Here is a 26493-nt window from a genome sequence, read left to right on the forward strand (position 1 = left end):
TTTGATTTCTGAAGAGTGAGCCACCTTTCCGATTGCTCTTTAGGGAACAATTGAGAGGTGGTGGTGTATCACCTCCACACAGTGTGCTTTACCCCTTGAACTCCACATTGTATGCAGTTTCAGGGAGCTTGCAAACTGCCACCATTCATTTGAATGGGTCACTGTCAGTGGGTGCTACACCTGCTAAAAGCAATATATATATATAGATATATATCTATATATATAGATATATAGATATATATCTATATCTATATAGATATATATAGATATAGATATATATATCTATATCTATATATATCTATATCTATATATCTGTAAAAATCACTTTCATGGAATGTTATCACAGGACACAGGTCTCTCCCACATGTCTCACTCCCATGTTTCTTGCTGGCAATAGGTGGATTAATGCAGGGCTGAGAATAAACTCCAAGGAAAGTATTTTACGGTACAAAAATCCCATTACCCCATGTGTGGCTGGAGTATCAGGAAAAAGTCAGGATTATTAACAAATATAACATCCCTGTTTTTCATGCCTAGCAATACACTAAAGCCCCGTACACATGGGCCAAATGTCGGGAGACATCAGCCGTTTAAAAAAAAAGTCTGACTTTCGGCCCTTGTGTATGCCCCCCTGTCCGACAGAAGTCAGCCATTTTGGCTGGCTTCTGTCGGACGAGCATGCTGGAAAACCAGCAGCCGTCCGGTCTCTGATCAGTGCTTTCCGCCAATGGTGGAGGACATTAATCGGAGTGTTCTGGCAGGGGGAGCCCTGTCAAAACAGCTCAGCTGGGGAGATTGCTGTATTAACTTTGTATGGATAAAACATGCTCGTTATACTCGCTGTGGAACCTAAGGGGTTAATCCTCTGCATTATGTATAACAGTGGTTCTCAACCCTGTCATCAATACCCCCAACAGGCCATGTTTGCAGGTTTTCCTTTATCTAGCACAGGTGATTTATGTCAGTCAATGGCTTGGTATTTTGGACAGCTATTTTATCTAAGAGAAATTCCCAAAACATGGCCTGTTGGGGGTACTTGAGGACAGATTTGAGAACTACTGGTGTATAAAGGCTGTGTGATCATGTCTTATCTGTTGCTCCTCTTTAAGAGCCCATTCACACAGGGACGACTTGTCAGGCGACCTAGTCGCCTGACAAGTCGCCTCCCGTTCTGTGCTATGGAACCGTTCTAAGGGGAGCGACGCAAGTCGCTCCGACTTAGAAAAAGCTTCCTGTACGACTTCGGGGGCGACTTGCATAGACTTCTATACAGAAGTCGTTTTGCAAGTCACCCGGGCAGTCGTTTGCAGGTCGCCTCGCTGAGGCGACCTGCAAGTCGTGTTGCCCCTGTGTGAATGGGGTCTAACTGACACCAACCCATTTAGTGATGGAACAAATCATTAGGAGTCAGGCTGCACATGCTCAGTTTGGTGTGTATTGCTAGAGAGAATCTGCAAGGTCCAGACAGAGAATCGGGAGAATGAAAACTCCTCCTCCAAGCTTTAGGCAGAGACTGGTGCAAGTCATAAGACTTCTATATACTGCTGCTGAGAAAAGTTATTTAGCAGTTTGTATTTACTAAAATAATTGCATTTCCATGTTCTGTGACCAGATATAGTGAATGCAAGGTCCTGGCTTTAGAAACGCTTTAAGACAAAATCTTGTACATGAAAAAGATTCAACGCCCAAACACAAAAGGTATTTAGTATATGCAATCCAGTGTTGTGCAAATAAATAGCTGGAGGGTAAACTTGAGAAAGAGGAGCATTCTTTTTGGGACAGAGAGGGAACTGGTTCCCAAAAGGTGTGAAAGAGGCCATCGATGTCAAACTTGGGTCAGAGCCACCGATAGGTCTTTGTCTCTGCAAATTTCACCCAATTTATTTGAGCTTTACTATGTATATTTCAAGACTGCTCCATGTATCACAATGTTTGTACATCTATCAGTTGGTGTTTGCATGGTATGGACAGAATACTTTGGCTGTACACCCCTTATTTCTAAATAAAGAATATATAGAAAAAAAAAAAAAAAACTTGAGTTAGACACCTAAACATATTTTACCATAATGCATTAAGGTAAACATTTAGGCTTTACGGCCATTTCACTCCTTTCCCAGATTTTCATGTCACTATGAGATTGGAATAGTTTCACAGGGTGCTTTTACAAAAATCCTCATCCTGTTCTTGGTCAATCAAAATCGGTCTTAAAGCTGAAGTTTATAATTAGATTTTGCCTTCCTTGGTTCCTCCCTTTATCCCCCTCATCAAAATGCTAATTTCTTTATTGTACACGGGACACAGAGTTAGGCTAATATTCAGAACCTACTGGGTTATATGCCATCTCTAGGTGAATGGACACTGGTAGACAAAGACAGGAAGTGATCGCCTATATAACCCCTCCCATACGGGAAGAAATTCTGTTTTTTACCAGTGTCTGAAAGGTGGATGGGCACATTTGTTAAGCTTTCTGAGCTCCAGGTCTTCAGTCCCACAAACTGTTCTTAAATGAATTAAATGAAGCGATTGACCGATTGGATTCATTTGACACAGGCTTATATGCTTAGATAAATGGTACCTGAGCCTTGCAAAGAAGACGCAAGGATCCTGCAAGGTTTTGCCTATAATGCGACTTCCGGACGCTGAACCCTGCGTAGTGGAATCCTGGACACCACAGAGCTAAGGCATTCCTGCAGGGTGCTGTACAGGTCCAAGGGAGTGGACCTTAAAACATGAAAAGGGTACCCAGTCCTTGAAGGTCCTTAAGTTACAGGAACCCGCCATGATGGGTGAAGATTGGGCTCTTCGTTTCTAAGGCTGCCCTGCGCCTGGACGGGTAAGTGAAACCCCCTTATTTACTTATTGTGGGGTGTCCCAGTGATTGTAACAATCAGTCAAGCTAACTAGAGGCTGGACACCTGTGTGCAGTGACCACAGTGGGGAGTTTTGGGCTAGTTTGTTTGCAAAGAATACCTTTTTTTTTTTTTAGTTTACCTTAAATGGATGGTCTGCACACATGGGTGCACCATAGCGCATTTTGGTTCGCCATGGCGCATGTGCCAAAATGCACAGCAGCCATGGCGCATGCGGCATCGCCACAGTCGTTTGTGTGCACTCGAAGCCATGCATGCGCCGTAGCCTAATCTGGGCTTACGATGTCTTTAAAAAAGAGTAGCGGGGTTAACACTACAGGGAAGGGCACACCTATGTCGTCAGTAGCTCCTGAGGAGCCTAGTCATATCCCAAAGAGAAAGACCAGGCGTCCCTCATTTAAAAGCTCAGGGACCACTTCCTCAGGCGTCTCAGCGACAAGACAGTTCCACCACCAACAGGGCGCTAGAGCCAGGGGCAAGCCCCAGGGCCAGAAGAAACCCTGGGTCCAAAACTCTTCTAAACCAAGCCCTCCTTTTGAGGGGACACCTCCACTCTATCGGGTGGGGGGGAAGGCTGCTGCACTTTGCAGACATTTGGAGAACAGTGGTTCAGGACGAGTGGGTCACCTTAACAGTATCCTGCGGTTACAAGCTGGAATTTACCCCTCAGAGGTTTCTAAGATCCATCGTTCACTCAGATCCTCCGAAGTGAAACTTGTTTCCGGGACTACATCATTTAGTGCATCAGTGAGTGATTGTACAGCTTCCTGTATCCGAAAGGGGCGCAGGGTTTTATTCAAACCTGTTTACGGTTCAAAAACCAAATGGGAACACGAGGCCCATTTTGGATCTAAGATCCCTGAACCAGAATCTATTAATCCAGTCCTTTCGGATGGAGTCTGTCCACTCAATAGTAGCCTCGCTCCAGATGGGATACTTTCTAGCCTCCATTGATATCACGGACGCATATTTACACGTACCTATCTTTCAACCTCATCAGAGGTTCCTGCGATTTGCAGTAGAGGAACATTAGCAGAGGAATACGTTTTATAATTTTGTTGGTCCGGTTGGTTGAGAACACCCTTTCTAAAGACACCTCATCCCAATAAAGACAGTTATATCAAGAAAGGGGAGAGAAAGGGGGATTTTTGCGGTGTCAGATATACAAAAGCACAGTTGACTTACTATAAATAAAATATTTTTATTGACAAAACATGATTTAAAAAAGAGAAAACAGACACAACATACTGTTACTAGGCAGTATGGAATTATAAACATTTGGTGGTCAAACTCATGTATAGGTAAATAATGGATCACAGCAGAAGATATTGCACACTAGCCCGACATGTTTCGCTACTTTCGCTTCCTCAGGGGATGTGCAAGAGATTTATTTTATTTTACTGAGACCACTAGGTAAATAGAAAGAAACAGAATTGTAACAACAATATGAAACAGTGCAATGAGAGTATGCATACAGAGTGTTATTTTAAATATGAACCCAGTTGCCTACCCAGACTAGACACTTACCCTATACAAAATTTGCACCCATAAACCACCTGGCTGGGCCCCTGACTCTGCCCCAAAGAGACCGGATCCAAGGGGGTCAAAATGGCAGAGCCATAGAGGGATGATAGGGAGAACACTAGGAAACAATAATATTACCATAGAGTTATATTATTAAAAAATAGGCTTAATATAAAGAAAAAGCGGAGTGAAAGGGGGGAAAGCACCCGTCTCCTAATAAGGACTATTTATATACTTACATTGAGTTTCTTGAGTTTTAATAATCTAATGGTCCATATGCGAGATGATATTTAGATAGTTCTGAATCAGGATCTGAGTAGATTTAACTGCAAAGGCAGACTAGAAAATGATGGAAAGGGAAGGATTGTTTTAATAAGGTATAAAGTATACTCTATGATAAATATAGGTGAGGGTGTGCGTTTTATCAAGAGTGCAATAGGTGTGACCTAGAGTGACGCTCAAGAAAAGAGAAAAAATAAAAGGAGAATAAAATATGGGTGACGGGGGGCGGACTTTCCACCTCTAAAAATCATAAAGCAAAAAAGTTTAAACTCCAAATCAATACTGCAGATGGAAATACCACTCACAGGGATATGGGTAGAAACACCAGCCGTGATGAGGTTAAACATAGGGCAAAACCTCCAGATGAAAAAAGATTTTTTGCAGAGTTACAGAGCAAGTGAAGATAGATTTGACGTTCGATATCGCACAATTATTTTTCGAGCCTACCGTCAAGAAGTCATAGACCAAAACACCCTAAATTTCTTAAATGTGAAAGATGCAAGGATCCCAACATTCTACGCACTACCGAAGGTGCACAAATCATTGTTTGAACCCCCAGGACGTCCTATAATATCTGGATGTTCAAGCCTTCTTGAAAATGCCAGTTCTCTGGTCGACAGTTACTTACAACCTCATGTAACGGCACTCTCATCATACATTAAGGACACCATTGATCTCTTGAGAACAATTGAGGATATGTCCCTTCCTCCCAGCACCTGGTTAGTAGCATTAGATGTTGAAAGCTTGTATAATGCCATTCCACATGATGCAGGACTAAAAGTAATACAACAACATTTAAGTGAGGGGCCCATCTTTTGTCAAATACAACACGTTTATTTTGGACTTATTGGACTATATTTTGAAACACAATGTGTTTGTCTTCAATTCCTCCCACTTCCTCCAGGTGCAGGGGGTCGCAATGGGGACTACATGTGCCCCCTCTTACACGAACCTGTACCTGGGGGGGTGGGAGAAAGAGGTCCTCACTAGGGACGACCTTAATCATCTTCATGATAAAATTCTGGCTTGGTATCGTTTCATAGATGTCCTTATTTTTGGTCCGGAACACAAACTGAACTGAACAAATTTTTAAGAATTATTTCAATCAACAATTTTAACCTTAAATTTACCATGAATTGCAGCCAGAGCAGTATTGACTTCCTTGACTTGGTTATCTCTATTAATGCAGATGGGAAACTTGATTCATCCCTTTATAGAAAGCCTTCAGCAGGCAACACTATCCTTCACGCCCAAAGCTCGCATCCCACTTCCCTGATTTAAAAGCATTCCTTACAGCCAGTATTTAAGACTCAAGCGTAACTACAGCCGGGACTCCGATTTCAAAATTGCTGCCAGGGACTTATACAATAGGTTAAAAACTAGAGGATATAGCCATACCTGCCTCAAAAAAGCTTTTAATAGAGCGAATGAACAAAATAGAAATTCACTGATATTCTCGAACAAACAAATCAAAAAACCAGACAACGTCCGAGTCATCACTCAATATTCCTGTCAGCATCAACAATTTAGATGTATTTTAAAAAAATTTTGGCCTCTTCTAGTTGCAGATCCCACCGTGAGCAAACACATAAACAACATCCCTGAAGTTACTTTCAAGCGAGCCCCTTCTCTAAGGGACCGACTGGTCCGAAGTCACTTCAGAACTACACAACCATCGTCAGAACTGACGAATTGCGGTACTTTTCCTTTGCGGCACATGCGATGTATGTGAATATGTTGCTACAGAAACCAAATTCAAATTACCTAACGGCAACTGGCATTCTATCCACTTTAGAGTCACCTGCCAAACACCCGGCATTGTATATTTTGCTCAATGCTGGTGTGGTGGCTTACATATAGGCAAAACAAAAAGACAATTCTATAAACGTATACGAGACCACATCAAACCCATATTGAAAAATAAAATGGACACTGCCATCAGCCGACACATTGGCATGTATCACAACTTTAATCCGCAATTCGTCAAATTCTCTGTACTTGAGCATATTCCCCCAGACTCTCGAGGTGGCAGCGTAGACCGTACGCTGCTACAACTAGAGGCTCGTTGGATTTACAACTTAAAAGCCACACGCTTTCCTGGCTTCAATGAAAATTTGAGTTTCAAGTCTTTTCTGTAGTTCCCCAATGCCCATGTAGATCTCCCTTCCTTCCCACTAATCTGGGTTCCCATGTGTCATCCCTCCTGTCCTTTCTCTTTTTTCTCCCTTCTTCCCCTTTCCCATGAGGAACCAATGATCCTATTGGTCCCTCCCCCCCCCCCCCCCCTTTCCCCTTTTCCCTAGGATAATTCTATTGATTATTAGTTTTTTTTTATGCTTTATATCTTATATTTGTATTCCCATTATTGTATTGACTGTATTAATATTTTGTCTTATAATGGATACATTGATTGCTATCTATTTATTATTAATTATTTATATTTTTTGTCTCTCCTTTGATAAATAAATATACTTGTCTTTGGTACTATATCTGAGCTATTGATGGGTGTTCCAAAATTTGTAAATGGACTTAGTTGCCTATATGACACTTATTCATTGGAGTTATATGTGGTCTTGTTCCAATCTCCTTATATTTGCCCTTATTTCCATCCTATATTTCTCTCCCGTCTACTCGAACTGGCCCCTGCCCCATGTCCCCGGACACACCGACCTTGGGCGTCTGTTATGGCAGGCCATACAGACGCCCAGGGCTTGCTTTATCCATCACTAGCAGGCCCACTATCACGCCTGGCGTTGCGTGACAGCCTCCGTAAGATCCTGTGATGGCTTGGCCATCCGGGGTTTACCCCCCTTCAGTAACATCACTACAAGCCCGGGCGCTGCGGCATTTGGGTGGATGGTTTCTGGACACTCCTGACATCATTGGAGGTGCCTGGACCCTCCCCCCCCCCCCCCGCCGCACAGCCCTATGGTCTCTGTAGTATAGAGGCATGAGTGCTGCCGGTGCGCATGCACGCAGGCGTCCCCACATCCACCTCGAGTCGGTAACGTCACACGCCAGCACGTCGGAGGGATGATTTAAACCGGCCCATCAGGCTGTCAGTTCAGCCTGTAGCCGGAGGGAGATGCTTGGGATGTGACCATCTCTGTGAGGTAGGACGCTATACAGTTAGACTCACCACCCCCAATCTATCTTCACTTACTCTGTAACTCTGCAAAAAATCTTCTTTCATCTGGAGGTTTTGCCCTATGTTTAACTTTATCACGGCTGGTGTTTCTACCCTTATCCCTGTGAGTAGTATTTCCATCTGCAGTATTGATTTGGAGTTTAAACTTTTTTGCTTTATGATTTTTACAGGTGGAAAGTCCTCCCACCGCCACTCATATTTTATTCTCCTTTTATTTTTTCTCTTTTCTTGAGCATCACTCTAGGTCACACCTATTGCACTCTTGATAAAACGCACACCCTCACCTATATTTATCATAGAGTATACTTTATACCTTATTAAAACAATCCTTCCCTTTCCATCATTTTCTAGTCTGCCTTTGCAGTTAAATCTACTCAGATCCTGATTCAGAACTATCTAAATATCATCTCGCATATGGACCATTAGATTATTAAAACTCAAGAAACTCAATGTAAGTATATAAATAGTCCTTATTAGGAGACGGGTGCTTTCCCCCTCCCCCCTCCCCTTTTTCTTTATATTAAGCCTATTTTTTAATAATATACCTCTATGGTAATATTATTGTTTCCTAGTGTTCTCCCTATCATCCCTCTATGGCCCTGCCATTTTGACCCCCTTGGATCTGGTCTCTTTGGGGCAGAGTCAGGGGCCCAGCCAGGTGGTTTATGGGTGCAAATTTTGTATAGGGTAAGTGTCTAGTCTGGGTAGGCAACTGGGTTCATATTTAAAATAACACTCTGTATGCATACTCTCATTGCACTGTTTCATATTATTGTTACAATTCTGTTTCTTTCTATTTACCTAGTGGTCTCAGTAAAATAAAATAAATCTCTTGCACATCCCCTGAGGAAGCGAAAGTAGCAAAACATGTCGGGCTAGTGTGCAATATCTTCTGCTGTGATCCATTATTTACCTATACATGAGTTTGACCACCAAATGTTTATAATTCCATACTGCCTAGTAACAGTATGTTGTGTCTGTTTTCTCTTTTTTAAATCATGTTTTGTCAATAAAAATATTTTATTTATAGTAAGTCAACTGTGCTTTTGTATATCTGACACCGCAAAAATCCCCCTTTCTCTCCCCTTTCTTGATATAACTGTCTTTATTGGGATGAGGTGTCTTTAGAAAGGGTGTTCTCAACCAACCAGACCAAAAAAATTATAAAACTTATTCCTCTGCTAATGTTCCTCTACTGCAAATCGCAGGAACCTCTGATGAGGTTTAAAGATAGGTACGTGTAAATATGCGTCCGTGATATCAATGGAGGCTAGAAAGTATCCCATCTGGAGCAAGGCTACTATTGAGTGGACAGACTCCATCCGAAAGGACTGGATTAATAGATTCTGGTTCAGGGATCTTAGATCCAAAATGGGCCTCGTGTTCCCATTTGGGAGTTGCGGGTAGTAAGTCTGGCCCTACGGTCCTGGATGGTGGAGCTTCAGGACTGACCTATCAGGGTTCAGTCCAACAATGCGACTGCAGTGGCCTATATAAACCACCAAGGCAGTACCAGGATTCGTTCAGCTCTGAAGGGGGTGAACCACATACTAGCCTGGGCAGAGGGACATGTGCTGATTTTCTATCGGCAGTCCATATCCCGGGAATAAAGAACTGGAAGGCAGATTATCTCAGCTGCCAGCAGATCTGCCCTGGGGAATGGTCCCTACACCCAGGGGTGTTCCAGGAAATTTGCCAGCATTGGGGATGGCCCGAGCTTGACCTACTGGCATCCAGGATTAACAAGAAGCTACAGCAGTTTGTGTCCTGGACAAGAGATCTTCTGGCAGTCGGAGCAGATGCTCTGGTAGTTCCATGGAGCCAGTTCTCCCTGGTTTATGCTTTCCCTCCAATCTCTCTCCTTCCACATTTGCTGCACAGGATTCGGAGAGAGGGGGTTCCAGTCATTCTGGTGGCACCAGCCTGGCCCAGAAGGCCCTGCTTCCCAGAGATCATGAAATTGGCAATAGATGGGCCATGGACGCTTCCACGCCTCCCCGATCTACTGTCTCAAGGTCATATATTCCACCCCAATCTACAGTCTCTAAATTTGACAGCGTGGCTATTGAAGCCAGGGTGCTGAAGGATCGTGGCATCTCGGGACCAGTAGTGTCTACTCTGGTGAATGCTAGGAAAGTAGTCACTAGAAAGATCTATCATAAGGTCTGGAAGACTTTTTTTTGCATGGTGTGAACCCAGAAAATGGCATCCTCAGAAATACATGGTTGGGAGAATTCTCTTTTCGACAGTCGGCTGTGGAAATCAGATTGGCTTTGAGTACAATCAGAGGTCAGATTTCGGCCCTGTCAGTATTCTTCCAAAGGACTTTAGCCTCCCATTCGCTGGTCCGAATCTTTATGGAGGGGGCAACTCGTTTGCTTCCCCCATTAGGTCACCTATGTGTCCTTGGGACTTAAATTTGGTGTTGTCTGTGTTACAGAAACAACTATTTGAGCCTATCAAGGGAATTCCATTAGTCTTGCTGTCACACAAGCTAGCCTTCTTGATGGCCATCACCTCGGCTAGAAGGGTGTTTCATGTAAGAAACCTTTAAAAAGAAGAAAACACTCATTCGAGAAAAGACAAAAAATAGCTGCGCACCCCGATAAAATTGTCAAAAAAGAGGATTATCCCCCATGTGGGTTTTTTTTAGCAGCCAACGGTGTTAAGAAAAAATGTATACTAAAATAGTAACATAGTAAGTAGTTTTTATTTTCACAAAGTATCAAAAAATGTATTACTGTGGACATAAACAGTCAAAACATGAGCTGTAGTGCAAAAGTAATGAACAATAAAAACAGCGCCAATGACATAACAATATGCTATAAAAATACACGGTGACAATTGCACCATAGAAACGATAGTACATGAGTCTTGGGGTCGAAACGTGTCAGGCTCTTACATACAAGACTCATGTACTATCGTTTCTATGGTGCAAATGTCAACGTGTATTTTTATTGCATATTGTTATGTCATTGGCGCTGTTTTTATTGTTCATTACTTTTGCACTACAGCTCATGTTTTGACTGTTTATGTCCAGAGTAATACGTTTTTTGATACTTTGTGAAAATAAAAACTACTTACTACGTTACTATTTTAGTATACATTTTTTCTTAACACTGTTGGCTTTTAAAAAAACCCACATGGGGGATAATCCTCTTTTTTGACAATTTTATCAGGGTGCGCAGCTATTTTTTGTCTTTTGCCAACTTGATGTCCGAATATGAAAACTCCTTTGAGCAAGGAGATCAAATAGAATTATCAATCTCATCCTTATTCCAAAAATTAACTAAGGTGCTTGAGAGGAAATCTGCCCTCTTCTGGCACATTAAAACATTTGACAGATACACCAAGGAGCACATTAATCCTTTTGGACTACGCATCCAAATATTTCCCAATGTAGACTCAATAAGCGATGAATGTAAACCTGAATGGGAGACTAATCTTAAATCATGCTCTCAGGAGATGATGGCCATCCTTTCTAGGGAATATAATAAACAGATCACGCTTTTGGACACAGTAATAACCAACTTAGAACAGGCATTGGTCCCGTATGCTCAACATACTTTATTTTCGGAACTACAGGCCAACCTTAAAAATAATCTATCGGCGTTCAATCAAGGCATTTTACAAAATAAGGAAATTAAATTTTGGAGGGACAAATCTGCCTTCTCTGAGGGACGAGCCTACCGATAGCATACCCATCCGGCTCAATCTTAAAACTACCCACGTCAGGAATCTAAAACTAACAAGCTCAAAACTTCTAAATCCAAGACCCTCCCTGCCACCGATTCGGGTCAGAATGCCTCTCAGCGGGGTCGAGGGCACGGCAAACAAAAAAGAAATCGGAATAGAGATTCATTCGAACAAGATTCCAAGAAACGCACGGTGGATACTGACCCCCTGGATACCCACCCCGTTTTTAATGGTGCTCATTCTGACCCACCCGCGGATGCGGATCCATCTGCGGGTTTGGATCAAATGCCCGTTTCAGGTTCCAATGAAGGCAGTTCTCTGCCACGAGAGTTTGAGACATTCTAATATCTCCTCCTGGGTCATACCAAATCGGCTCTACAGAAATCTTTAAACCCTGTACGGGGACCTGGGTCCCCACAAACGACCAGAGGAGGCAAAGGCCTGGACCCTTTTGTGGTTCAGATCAACAAACCACTTAAGCGTTGTTAATCTATCTTCCTTTGAATTATCAGCTGCAGAGATTCAAGTTCTTTCCCGAGGTCTAACTTTTTGTCCTGAACAAAATTTCGATGTTTTCGAAACCATCGCAGATTTACAACTCTTCGCACGCAGGTTGCTATTAAAGTACCTACATGCAAAGGAGGATTTCAATGTGGACATGGTTATTGGTCGACATATAGTATGAAGGAATTCAAAGCCCTACGCGATCTAACCCTTCTCTATCAAGAGAACAATACAATAGATTTGATTCATCAAATTGACCTGGATGCTTTGTTAAATGAAGTTGAAAAATCAACTCCAAATCCAATGGTCATGTTTAAAAAGGCCTCTACTGCATTCCCAGCCTCCAACATCAACCCCAATGTAACCATCTTTTTGAAACAGACCATTCGGGACATATGCAAATTACCCCGAACTAAACTTAACCCACACAATCTAACTTTTGAGGAAAATCAAGCCCTTGATCATCTCCGTAAAAACACCAAAATTGTAATTAAACCCTCTGACAAGGGTGGCAACGTGGTCATTATGAATAACGAAGATTACACTACCATGTGCCTAAACATTTTACGAAACAAAGACTGGTATAAACAAATTTCTGTTCTTAACATCAGTCAGTACAACTCCACATTCTACAGTATGGTAGATCGCGCCTTTCACACTGGCGCTATCACCAAGGATCTCTACGAATTTATTAGGACCCAACATCCCAAAGTGGCTACTTTTTTATAGCCTACCTAAGATCCACACCACAAAACAATAATCAAAAACGTGTATTTTTATAGCATATTGTTATGTCTTTGGCGCTGTTTTTATTCATTACTTTTGCACTACAGCTCATGTTTTGACTGTTTATGTCCAGAGTAATACATTTTTTGATACTTTGTGAAAATAAAAACTACTTACTACGTTACTATTTTAGTATACATTTTTTCTTAACACCGTTGGCTGCTAAAAAACCCCACATGGGGGTTAATCCTTTTTTTTTTGTCATGTAAGAAACCATACCTAATTCACCACGACAGGGTCGTCTTATGACCTGTTCCATCCTTTTTGCCAAAAGTGGTGTCGGCTTTTCGTTTAAATCAGGACATTGTTTTGCCTTCTTTTTTCTCTCGTTCAGCGGAAGAATCAGACTCCTTCTTTTTTTTTTTTTTTGTTTTTTTTTTGTTTTTTTTTTTGTTTTACCAGAAGGACCCAAGAAGGGGCAGGCAGCTTTCAAAACTTCCATTGCCACTTGGGTTCAGGCCTATGGTCTGAAACGTAAGGCTCCTCCCTTTAGGGTGAGAGCTCATTCTACCAGGGGTGTAGAATGGTGGGCTTTTCGTCATCAGGTATCTGTGGCTCAGATTTGTAAGGCTGCAACCTGGTCTTCAGTGCATACTTTCTTTTTTTTTTACAATTATTTTATTTATTCCATCATAAGACAAGTTCAAATACATATACATATACAGTAGATCAGGCAATTATTACATCCATTATCACATTAAAATCATATCATGTAGTAAATTAATTTGCTACCCGGGCACTACTCAGCGAAATATTCTTAACCAAGAATCCCCTGTCCAACCATCCTGTAGTCTCGAACTCGTCTTAATCTATTTTATACAAAAGAAAATATTTTATACCAAAACAACAAAAAAAAAAAGGGAGGGGGGGAAAAGTCAAGCTCCTCCATGGAAATGTACCTCAATTGTGCTCATGTATCAAAAGGAGGATTAAGTTAAGAACCTTAAAATAAGTGCTCCCTCTAACTACCCAGATTAATGTCAAGGAGGGTACTTCCCTCCCCTGAAACCATAAACACATTCCAAAGTGACCAAGTCTTAAAGTAACGCTCCTGCTGGTGTCGCGCAGAAAGGACCAGATCTTCAAGTTTGTTAATCTCTTTTACTTTACGCAACCACATTCCTATTGTTGGGGGCATCGATGTTTTCCAGGTCAGGGGTATGCATGCTTTAGCAGCGTCTAAAAGATGACGAATAATCGATTTCTTGTAGGTCTTCTCTGATATATGAGACACATGGAGAAGAAAGAAAGCAGGGTCTACTGGTGTTTCACTATCCATAAACATTTGAACAATACGTCTAATTTCTGTCCAAAACTTCTCTAGTTTAGGACACTTCCAGAAAATATGTAACATCGTACCCCTGTCTCTCTGACATCTCCAACACAGGTCAGAGGAGTCAGGGAAGATTCTCTTCAATTTCACTGGCGTTCTGTACCACCGAGCAAAAATTTTGAAATTAGTCTCTTGAACTTTCGCACAGATCGATGATTCATGCGTAAATTTAAGAATACGTTGTAGCTGTGTTAAGCTAAAAGGTTTTCCCAGCTCCTGTTCCCATTCCTGGACACACTTTAAAAGATTACTTCCTCTAAGTGTAATCAGTAGTTCATAATTGACCGATAAAGTATGAGATATTCCTCCAGTCTCTGCGCACATTTTTTCAAAAGTGGTAAGGGGCCTGGTAAACCGTCCCGGGGCCGGAAGAGTGCTAAGAAAGTGGGTGATCTGGAGAGCATTCCAGAATCTTAATCTGAACATACCCGCCTGTTCCATCAACTCCGAGACTGTTTGCCACGCCCCAGCTTTTATATAGCAAGACACCTGTACATGGCCCATATTCCATAAATGCTTAAATGCCACATCTTCCATCCTCGGAGGAAAACGGGGGTTTCCCAGTATCGGATATAGGGGGGATTCCTCGGGTGTTATGCCTATACTAGGTAACAGGGCTGAACAGAGCCTAATAGTAGTACCTATTAAAGGATGTTTGGTGAGCACTCCAGGAAGATGGGCAGAGCACCATAGAGCTCTGTCCAATGGGACGGGCGACTGAGCATATTCCAACTGTACCCAAAGTTTAAGATCTTTATGCCTGTTCCAATCAATTATTCTGCTCAGATGTATAGCTTGATGATATTTTCGTATATCTGGGACCGCTAGTCCCCCACATCTTTTTGGAAGTGTTAATTGGTTGCGTTGCAACCTAGGTTGTTTATGTGCCCAAATAAAGTCAAAGATTAACCTCTGGGTTTGTTTAAAATATGTAGATGGTATACGTATCGGCAATGCCTGTAGGAGGAAAAGAAATTTGGGGAGGATGCTCATTTTGATAATGTTACAGCGTCCGAGCCATGAGTGAAAGCCCGTTTTCCAATTATCCAGTAAACTTTTAACCTTTTTAACCTCCCTGGCGGTATGATTATTTCGGATTTTAGGTGCTGAAAGCGGTACAATTATTTTGCATGGAAATTTGGCGTTTTATATTGTAGGTCTGTAAATCTTAACAATAACACACTTAAATCTGTCCAAACCAGAATCTAGTAGATATCCCGGGTATGATAAAGTTTGAAACACAAAAACATAAATTATAATATAATAAATAAAAATAAATCATTAAAAAAAATAGTAATAAAATAAATTTCCCCACAATTCACTATCGCTCAATTCTGCAAGTGTTCTAATTTACTATCGCTGTTTTCTAGCTGGTCTAAAGCCACTTTTGACGTAAAGGGACACTTTTTGGTTGCTATGGACAATCTCCAGTTTCCAGGCAGAAAGAACAGTGTATATCATGTAAAACTGCATGCAGGGCATGGGCCAGAGCACTGGGGACAAAAGGGATGTGAAATCATTTAATACAGTACTGTAATCTGTAAGATTACAGTACTGTATGTGTTATGATTTTGACATTTTTTTGAATTTGCCGCCAGGCTCCGCCCCCGTGCGTCGCGCCGCTCGCAGGGAACGGAGCCTGGCACAGAGAGGCTTCGGAGGAGGACGGAGCCCTCGGACACTGCGGGGGACATCGCAGGATCCCGGGGACAAGGTAAGTAACGCTGCCCCAGGATCCTGCAATGCGATCCCGAGTGTGGCTCGGGGTTACCGCTAATGGGACTGAAATTTAACCCCGAGCCACACTCGGGAAAACCGCCAGGGAGGTTAGGCAATGGGGGGAAATTTGACTCAAAGATCTTACCTATATTGGGTGGAATCAACGTGCCCAAATATGTTAGCGCTTTATCTGTCCATTTAAACTTAAAATTTTGCTTGAATTGCTCAATTGATATTTGAGGACAATTAACCCCCATTGCTTCCGACTTAGAAAAATTAATACGGAGATTGGAGATTAGACTATATTTCTCAAATTCTTTCATTAAATTTGGAATTGTGATCAAAGGGTTCGTGAGAGAGAATAACATATCGTCTGCATACGCTGAAATTTTACATTGGGCCTCCCCTATTTGTATTCCTGTAATATCTTGATTCAGACATATTGTGCAAAGAAATGGTTCCAATGACAGAGCGAACAGGAGTGGTGACAGGGGGCAACCCTGGCGTGTCCCATTAAAGATTGAAAAAGTTTCTGATAAAACCCCGTTAGCCCGAACTCGAGCCGTCAGTGCATACTTTCACAAAATTTTATCAGGTGGATGTTTGAGCAGCCGAGGATTTGGCTTTCGACTGCTGTGTACTGTAGGCTGCCGTATAAGGTCTGATAGCTATTGTTTGGCAGGGTGTCTCCCTCCCCTCAAGGCTATTGCTCTGGAACATTCCAGTAGGTAATGAATATTCGCTTAATTCTGTGTCCCATGATGTATGATAAAGAAAATAGGATTTTTTTCATCATACTTACCTGTAAAATCCTTTTCTTTGAGAACATCATGGGACACAGTGGTCCCTCCCCTCTTTTTGAGGATTCAGTGCTTGCTACAAAACTGAAGTGCCTCCTGTATGGGAGGGGTTATATAGGGGATCACTTCCCCTCTAAGACTTTGTCTACGAGTGTCCATTCACCTAGGGATGGCATATAAACCAGTAGGTAATGAATATTAGCCTAACTCTGTGTCCCGTGATGTACTCAAAGAAAAGGAGTTTACGGGTAAGTATGATGAAAAAATCCTATTTTTTTTTTTTTAAACAAAACCTTTCCATTTTCATTATATACCATATTTTAGAGCAAGAGACATCATCTTATTCTTCAAACCTCTCTATGCAATACATGACTGGTGGGAGGGGTTGGCAAGGTGCTTCTTTAGTGAAATGGTAAAGCATGATGCTTTGAAGTTTTCAAGACCCCTAAGCCCTGATGTAAGCAGTGGGCTGGCTTGCAATCAGACTTCCCTAGGTAATGCAGATATGTGATGCTAATCCTCCATGGTTAAAAAAAAAAAAAAGTTAAATCTATTGAATGATAGGGGTAGGCCAGGGACAGTCAAACTGGGGCGGGGGAAGGGGCTAGATTACGCTGGATGTCCTGCAGCTTCTAGTGCATGCTGCCAGTAGATCAGTGCGCTATGAAATCAGAGTAATCCATTTTATTATAGGTCAGGAGCCTGTACAACTGGTGAAGGACTGAAGGTAAAGAATTCACCTTTAACATCTTCCGTGGGGATTGAATTAAGGTGGCTGTTAGTCATGTGGCTATAAATGTTGGGGGGAAAAGCTTCTTCAGCCTGAGTTCACGCTATTGCGAACACATGCATCGCATGTGATTCGCACTCGCATTGCTGTGCCGATCACATGCAATGTCTGTGCAATGCGAGTTCAGCCATACAGTTGTATGGCTGAATGTGCATTGGATTCGCACAAAAAAGGTGCAGGTACTTATTTTTTTTTTCTCCTGCACTGGAATCTGTTCCCATGGGATCTGATTCCTGACCGAGTTCACATTGCGATCTGAGAACAGATCTGGGGGTGTCCTTAACATTGTATTGACTCCGCCAGCGGTTTGCAGACTGTGAGAAATGTGATGCGGGAACTGGCATTGGAATTGCGCTGGTTCCCGCATCGCTGTAGTGTGAACCCAGGCTAAAAAAAATAATCATGATGTGTCACATGTTTATGCATTTTTAGTGCAAACATATCCTCAGATTGAACAAAGTCTAAATGAAGCTCTTCGTCCAATGAACCTGAAATTTATTATAAACACAATAGTGTGTGTATTGTGTAAATTCAGTATACAATGTTTTAATGTTTTTGTTCATTTATAGGAATGCAGGAAGAGACACAAGGATGCTAAAAGGAAAACAAAAGCAAAGAATTAGGACTGGATCAAAAATTGGAAAAAAATATTTTGCTTCTGGGTTGGACTTCTTTTTAATAATGCTTTTTATTGCTACCTACAGAAGAGATGGAGTGTATATCCCAATTACTCCAAAGCTCCTTTGTTTCTTTTAGGTAAAAAAAAAAATGGCAAGTTGTATTTTGTTTTTGCATGTTGAACTGTAAAAATGTTTTGAAACAAATGTATATTCTTTTTCTTTTTTTTTTTTTTTTGTTTACAAACTTTATTAGAAAAATGCAAAAGGTGGTACAGAAGTATAACATTGCACTATCAACATAAGATCCTATAAGATCCTAGTGTACAAGTTTGTCAGAAATTGTAGAACAGAGCAATGACTGTACAATAACTGACACTTTTAGAAAAAACTGTGCAAAAAGAGAGCAATGATGTCAGAGCAGATAAAACATGCCTATCAATATCATAAATGTATATTCAAAATGCAAGTCTAAGAGCATTTATCAAATAAATATTTTGCTTTGGTTATCAAAAAGACTTCTAAACCTCATTTGAAGCACACAAATTTCAGGAAAACTGCAACTCTTTGTGAGGGGGGACAAAACATAAATAACGAAAATGAGTGCAGCGTAACTCCACAAATCAACATTAAATATCAACTATGCAGTAAACAATAAGCTGTGCTAATGTGCAAAACATTTATAAGTCAAATAAAAGCAATAATGTAATGCTTTTTTAATAGCGCTGCACATCAAAGCAATCGCATTTCAGCCTATTGCCATCTTCTACAAAAACCTTCTCAATTTTGTAAATTCTATACAATGTAATACTTGAAAATGTTGCTCACCTTTTCTTTAACTACTAAACAAAGGGATATTGAATCAAGAAACCCCTTAAAGCTTCAAAATGCATATCTTGTCAGTGTAAAATATACTATATAAATAGTACTATACACTAGGGATCGACTGATTATCGGTGTGGCCAATTATCGGCTGCCAATATTCACTTTTTTAGAAGTATTGGTCAAAAAACTGTCCGATATTGCTTTTTACCAGGGTGATGCATGCATTCAGTCGGCTTTATTGTAATAACAATCGATGCGGCTCAGCAGCCACTCGGCTGTTATTACAAGCTTCCAACGATCGCCCGGGCTCTCCCGTACCACCGGGAGGCCCGAGCAACCAGCCAGCAGGTCCGCCGGCTGGCCGAAGACCCGAACAAAGCCGATGCTTCGTTCGGGTCTTGGATCTAGTAATGTCATGACACCACTTCCCGGATTACTGGCATCTTAAAGGCGCCCTTTTAAAAAAAATAAACGATTCAAAAACGCTGATCTTGACGTTTTGAATACTTTGAAGTGCAGAGGAGGGGTTTGGGGTCTTGTAGACCCCCGATCTCTCCATAAAGAGTACCTCTCACATGCCTATTACTGTCACAATGGATGTTTACATTCCTTGTGATAGCAATAACAGTGATAAAAAACAAAAAAAATGTAAAATGACAGTATAAACTTTTTTTTTTCTTTTTAAATGTACAAAATATCGGCAAAAAATATCAGCAGGAGAGGTGGCTGAAATATCGGTATCGTATCTGCACTGATTAAACGATCTTGGTTGATCCATACTATACACTTCAGCGATTGGCAGTTATATACCCAAATTAGTTGCCCCCCCCCCAATCTTGGAGAAAGTCTGGGGTCCTTAACACATGTATGATGCTCACATTCTGTAAACATTTGGAAAGACATAGTGGGGAATAACCAACGGCCCAGCCATCTTAAAACTCTTCTAATTTTTATAGCAGTCAGGTTGTCAGTTGAAGGAAGGTGAAAACATTTAGAAACCCCTTTCTTTCTATAGTCATCAAAACACTCAATTAATGCATTTTATATGAATACCTATTTGCCAAAGCTCATTTAACCCTACCAAAATTTTGGAAACTATGGTATCCCTGGCTCCACGGTACTAAGTGCATCACCCTAATAATATGATCCTATCCATTCTCTCAGACAAACACCCTATATTCTTTACTCTATTTTTGGAATATTACAACTATCCATCTAGGTATAGAACTCAACAATACACAAATTCAGGAAATACCGTAGCATATTTTCTTTGTTCATGGTTAGTACTGGTTTTTAATCTGTATTTTTCCCTTTTGTAGAGCATATACTGTGCATCCTTGACTTGTTCTTATTATAGAACTGACATTTGTTAAGGAAACAACCTAACGCAGTGTTTCTCAACTCCAGTCCTCAAGGCGCGCCAACAGGTCATGTTTTCAGGATTTCCCTCAGATGAAACGGCTGTGGTAATTACTAAGGCAGTGAAACTGATCAAATCACCTGTGCAAAATAGTGGAAATCCTGAAAACATGACCTGTTGGTGCGCCTTGAGGACTGGAGTTGAGAAACACTGACCTAACTCATTATGTAACTTTATACAGCTGAAATTATATACCAACATTAGTTTATGATGACCTGTTTTGCTCCCTACTGATGTTTTTTGCTTATGTATTTTCTTTCTTTTCCATACATCAGACACAGAGTTAGGCCAATATTCGTTACCTGATGGGTTATGCTTCATCTCCAGGTGAATGGACACTGGTAGACCAAAGGTCCTTAGACAGGAAGTCATCCCCTATATAACCCCTCCCATACAGGAAGTACTTCAGTTTTTTTACCAGTGTCTGCAAGGTGGAGGGCACGTTTGTTTGAGCTCTCTGAGCTCCAGGTTTCTAGTCCCACAAACGGTTTTTAAATGAATCGGGAGGGGGGGATTGACCAATCGGATCCATTTGACACAGGCTCTATATGCTTAGATAAATGGTACCTGAGCCTTGCAAAGAAGACTCAAGATCCTGCAAGGTTTTGCCTGTAATGTGGCCTCTGGGCGCTGGACCCTGCAAAGTGGACTCCTGGACACCACAGCGCTAAGGCATTCCTGCAGGGTGCTGTACAGGTCCAACGGAGTGGACTTTAAACATGAAAAGGGTACCCAGTCCTTGAAGGTCCTCAAATGACAGGAACCCGCTGTGATGGGTGAATATTGGGCTCTTGGTTTCTAAGCCGCCCTGCACCTGGATGGGTAAGTGAAACCCCTTTATTGTGGGGTGTCCCAGTGATTGTAACAATCAGTCAAGCTAGCTAGAGGCTGGATACCTGTGTGCGGTGACCATATGGGGGAGTTTTGGGCTAGCTGTGGGTGTTTGCAAGGTTTACCTTTTATGCTTTTGTCTGCCTGTTTAACTGTATGATGACGTACGACAGTGCGCCATTTCGCCTTGGTTCACCATGGCGCACGTGCATTCGCAAGAGCGCCGCTGTGCTCAGCAGTTTGGCGGTCATGGCACACACGGCTTCGCCGCACATGTTCTGTAGCCTTTATCTGGGCGCACGAAGATTCGTCAAGCATGCGGTGCTTCCAGAAGGCAGCTGTGTGACACACAGGCTCTGAACCAGGCATTTGCAGCGGTTAGTTTCTCCTTACCCGGGTCACCTGAGTCACCAGGTGTTACTTGGCAGGCTAAAGGTGCTTAGCAGGATTGTTACATAGGGGCTTGGTGATCCCTAGGGTCTCTCTTCTAAGGTGTGTTAATACTACACCCAGGTACTCTTTTTGTGGCTAGTAAATGTCTCCAAAAAAGAGCGGGACTAACACTACAGGGAAGGGCACACCGTTATCTCGTCAGTAGTTCCTGATAAACCTAGTCATATCCCTAGTGTTGTATCCCCTGAAAGACCAGAGGCTTCCACGCAATCTGAGCCGTTGCACCTATCTGGTATTGTGCCTTCAGTCAACGCTTCTGATTCACCAATTATCACCAAGAATGAACTGTCCTCGGCCTTAGCCGGGTTAGAGCACAGGATTGCTGGCATGATTGCCTCCATCCCGCAGGGTGGCAAGAAACGTGACAGATCCCCCCTTCCCGGAGCCTCCTAGTTTGGAGCAGGAATGGGTTGAGGATGGGGAATAGCTAAAAGCTCAGGATTCTGTGGAGAGCCTGGCGGATGAGTCTGCTTCCGAGCAATCTGGACAAGAATATATCCAGTTGATGTCTGCCTCTCAGTCGCAGAGGCTTTTGATCCTGACTCTTACCAAAATGGTTTGTTCTGCCTTTAAGCTGCCTTTTAAGTTGCCTCTTGCATGGGTTACTGACCCCCCCCAGTCCTCTTTGGGGTCCCTGAGGCCTCTTTAGGCTGCACAGGCTTTCCCCTTACATCCTCTGTTGGAACAGGCGGTGTATGCTGATTGGGAGCTTCCTGACAGGATTTTTGTTCCTCCTAAAAGGTTTTCCCTTTGATATCCATGGATGAAAAGTTTGTCAAGAAGTGGAGCATGCCAGCGGTAGATGCAGCAGTCTCTTCCTTAAACAAGAACTTAACTTGTAAGGTAGATAATTGACTGGAATGGTACCAGCTGATTGGAGAAAAGCCAATGTAGCACCAATATTTAAAAAGGGCCCAAAAAACATCCCTGGGAATTACAGACCAGTTAGCCTAACATCAATAGTATGTAAACTCTTGGAGGGGATGATAAGGGACTATATACAAGATTTTAGTAATAAAAACGATATCATTAGCAGTAATCAGCATGGATTCATGAAGAATCGTTCTTGCCAAACCAATCTATTAACCTTCTATGAGGAGGTGAGTTGCCATCTAGATAAAGGAAGGCCCGTAGACGTGGTGTATCTGGATTTTGCAAAAGCATTTGACACAGTTCCCCATAAACGTTTACTGTACAAAATAAGGTCCGTTGGCATGGACCATAGGGTGAGTACATGGATTGAAAACTGGCTACAAGGGCGTGTTCAGAGGGTGGTGATAAATGGGGAGTACTCAGAATGGTCAGGGGTGGGTAGTGGGGTTCCCCAGGGTTCTGTGCTGGGACCAATCCTATTTAATTTGTTTATAAACGACCTGGAGGATGGGATAAACAGTTCAATCTCTGTATTTGCAGACGATACTAAGCTAAGCAGGGCAATAACTTCTCCGCAGGATGTGGAAACCTTGCAAAAAGACCTGAACAAATTAATGGGGTGGGCGACTACATGGCAAATGAGGTTCAATGTAGAAAAATGTAAAATAATGCATTTGGGTGGCAAAAATATGAATGCAATCTATACACTGGGGGGAGAACCTCTGGGGGAATCTAGGATGGAAAAGGACCTGGAGGTCCTAGTAGATGATAGGCTCAGCAATGGCATGCAATGCCAAGCTGCTGCTAATAAAGCAAACAGAATATTGGCATGCATTAAAAGGGGGATCAACTCCAGAGATAAAACGATAATTCTCCCGCTCTACAAGACTCTGGTCCGGCCGCACTTGGAGTATGCTGTCCAGTTCTGGGCACCAGTCCTCAGGAGGGACGTACTGGAAATGGAGCGAGTACAAAGAAGGGCAACAAAGCTAATAAAGGGTCTGGAGGATCTTAGTTATGAGGAAAGGTTGCGAGCACTGAACTTTACAATTAGAAGAAAAGAGGTTTAACCTTAAACTACGTAGAGGGTTCTTTACTGTAAGAGCGGCAAGGATGTGGAATTCCCTTCCACAGGCGGTGGTCTCAGCGGGGAGCATTGATAGCTTCAAGAAACTATTAGATAATCACCTGAATGACCGCAACATACAGGGATATGTAATGTAATACTGACACATAATCACACACATAGGTTGAACTTGATGGACTTGTGTCTTTTTTCAACCTCACCTACTATGTAACTATATAATGCACAGGGCTTGAAAGACCCTGTTGACAAGAAATTGGAGTCATTTTTAAAGGCTTCCTTTTCTTTGGCCAGTTCAGCTATTCAGCCAGCTGTTGCAGCAATTGATATCTGCCAGTCCGCAAAGGATCAGGTCAGACGGCCTGACAGGCCTAACCGGGAGGATGACCTGGCTGAAAATGAGACGATATTCATTGAGTGCTGTGTTTTGCTGTTGACGCCTGAAAAGATTCAATACAACAGGTTTCTTGTTTGGCTCTCTTGTCTGTACATATGTGCAGGCTTTTGTGGCTTGTCAGAACTGGTCAGCCGAGCTTCCTTGTAAAAGTTATTGGCAGGTTTCCCCTTTCATGGGGGACATTTACTTGGTGATCATTTGGACAAATATATCCAAAAGATTTCTGGGGGGAAGAGTTCTCTACTTCCTGTAAAGAAAATCACCAGGCGTCCCTTGTTTAAAAACTCGGGGACTACTTCAAGTGTCTCAGCGCCAAGTAGTTCTGCCAACAGGGCGCTAGAGCCTGGGGCAAGCCGTAAGGCCAGGGCCAGAAAAAGCCCTGGATCCAAAACTCTTCTAAACCCAACACCAAGCCCTCCTTTTGAGGGGACGCCCCCACTCTATCAAGTGGGGGAAGGCTGCTGCACTTTGCGGACATTTGGAGAACAATAGTTCAGAACGAGTGAGTCACCTCAACTATATCTCGCGGTTACAAGCTGGAGTTGCGGGGGTTGCCCCTCAAAGGTTTCTAAGATCCAGCGTTCCCTCGGATCTTCCAAAAAGACTTATTTCTATAGGCACTACATCATTTAGTGGATCAAGGAGTGATTGTAGAGGTTCCTGTATACGAAAGGGGAGCAGGGTTTTATTCGAACCTGTTTACGGTTCAAAGACCAGATGGCGACACAAGGCCCATCTTGGACCTAAGATCCCTGGACCAGTGTCTACTGATCCAGTCCTTTCTGATGGAGTCTGTGAGCTCAGTAGTGGCCTCACTCCAGATGGGAGACTTTCTAGCCTCCATCGATATAAAAGATGCGTATTTGCACGTACGTATCTTTCATCCTCATCAGAGGTTCCTGCGATTTGCAGTAGAGGAACGTCTATTTCAGTTTGTCGCTCTACCCTTTGGCCTTGCTACAGCTTCCCGGGTGTTCACAAAGGTACTAGCACCAGTACTGGGTCTTTTAAGGGCCCAAGGGATCTTGGTGCTCTGGTATCTGGACGACCTCCTGCTCAGAGATCACTCATTACAGGCTCTAGAACAGAGCATACCATGCACAGTGCGATATTTGGACAGCTTAAGCTGGATCATAAATTCCGAAAAGTCAACCTTGAGACCAGCTCAAACGCTAAAGTACAGTAGGTGACCGCGATATTGTGTCAATCTCGCCGCACTTCTCGGCGAGATTTGACACCTACGAGCCCCGTCGCAGGGGCCAGCGCCGAGATGGCTCACTCATCGCGAAAGGAAAACTTTGTTTTCCTTCCGCGATGAGTGACAGGCAGCGCTGACAGCTGTCTAGTATGAATCCTGAGGCGGGAACACCGCGCCAAATTTTAAATGAAAAAACCGGCGTGGGTTCCCCTCTCGGAGGCATACCAGGCCCTTAGGTCTGGCATGGATTGTAAGGGGAACCCCCTATGCCGAAAAATCGGCGTGGGGGTCCCCCCCAAATCCATACCAGACCCTTATCCGAGCATGCAGCCCGGCCGGCCAGGAAGGGGGGTGGGGACGAGCGAGCGGCCCCCCCCTCCTGAGCCGTACCAGGCCGCATGCCCTCAACATGGGGGGGTGGGTGCCTTGGGGGAGGGGGGCGCCCTGCGGCCCCCCCACCCCAAAGCACCTTGTCCCCATGTTGATGAGAACAAGGGCCTCTTCCCGACAACCCTGGCCGTTGGTTGTCGGGGTCTGCGGGCGGGGGGCTTATCGGAATCCGGGAGCCCCCCTTAATAAGGGGGCCCCCAGATCCCGGCCCCCCACCCTGTGTGAATGAGTTTGGGGTACATGGTACCCCTACCCATTCACCTAGGGAAAAGTGTCAATGTAAAAAAAAACACACTACACAGGTTTTAAGAATAATTTATTAGTCAGCTCCGGGGGTCTTCTTCCGACTTCGGGAGGTCCCCTTCCGACTTCTCCCGGTGTTCGGCCTCTTCTCCCGGTGTTCGGCCTCTTCTCCCGGGCCCCACCGCTATCTTCTTCCAGCTCTATTGCCAGCGAGGGGCCCGGTCTGCTGCCGCTGTCTTGTCGCCGCTGTCTTGTCGCCGCTGTCTCGCCGCCGCTGTCTCGCCGCCGCTGTCTCGCCGCTTCTTCTCTTCTTTTCTTCTTCCCCGATGTTGACACGACGCTCTCTCCGACTCGAATGCTGTGTGCGAGCTGCGGAGCCATTTATATAGGCGGTAACCCCGCCCCCTTACGACGTCATGGTCCCAGCATGCGCAGGGACTCTGGGGTCACGCCCCCTTATGACGCCAGAGTCCCTGCGCATGCTGGGACCATGACGTCGTAAGGGGGCGGGGTTACCGCCTATATAAATGGCTCCGCAGCTCGCACACAGCATTCGAGTCGGAGAGAGCGTCGTGTCAACATCGGGGAAGAAGAAAAGAAGAGAAGAAGCGGCGAGACAGCGGCGGCGAGACAGCGGCGACAAGACAGCGGCAGCAGACCGGGCCCCTCGCTGGCAATAGAGCTGGAAGAAGATAGCGGTGGGGCCCGGG

General features: G+C 43.3%; 1 protein-coding gene across 13 annotated transcripts in view; it reads left to right on the forward strand.

Moving 5' to 3' along the window:
- NOL8 (nucleolar protein 8) overlaps nucleotides 1-18585 on the forward strand; it is a 602139-nt gene extending 583554 nt beyond the window's left edge. For 9 of the 13 annotated variants that reach the window (XM_073592676.1, XM_073592685.1, XM_073592684.1 and 6 more), the window contains one exon: nucleotides 18022-18585. In XM_073592676.1, the coding sequence (XP_073448777.1) occupies nucleotides 18022-18208 (187 nt within the window). In that variant the 3' untranslated portion in view covers nucleotides 18209-18585. The remainder of the gene's footprint in view (nucleotides 1-18021) is intronic. The other 4 variants (XM_073592682.1, XM_073592686.1, XR_012235284.1 and 1 more) reach the window with 3 other exon arrangements.
- The last annotated feature ends 7908 nt before the right edge of the window (nucleotides 18586-26493 follow it).

Source organism: Aquarana catesbeiana, linkage group LG07 (assembly GCF_042186555.1).
Source record: "Aquarana catesbeiana isolate 2022-GZ linkage group LG07, ASM4218655v1, whole genome shotgun sequence".
In the NCBI taxonomy this organism is placed as follows: Eukaryota; Metazoa; Chordata; class Amphibia; order Anura; family Ranidae; genus Aquarana; species Aquarana catesbeiana.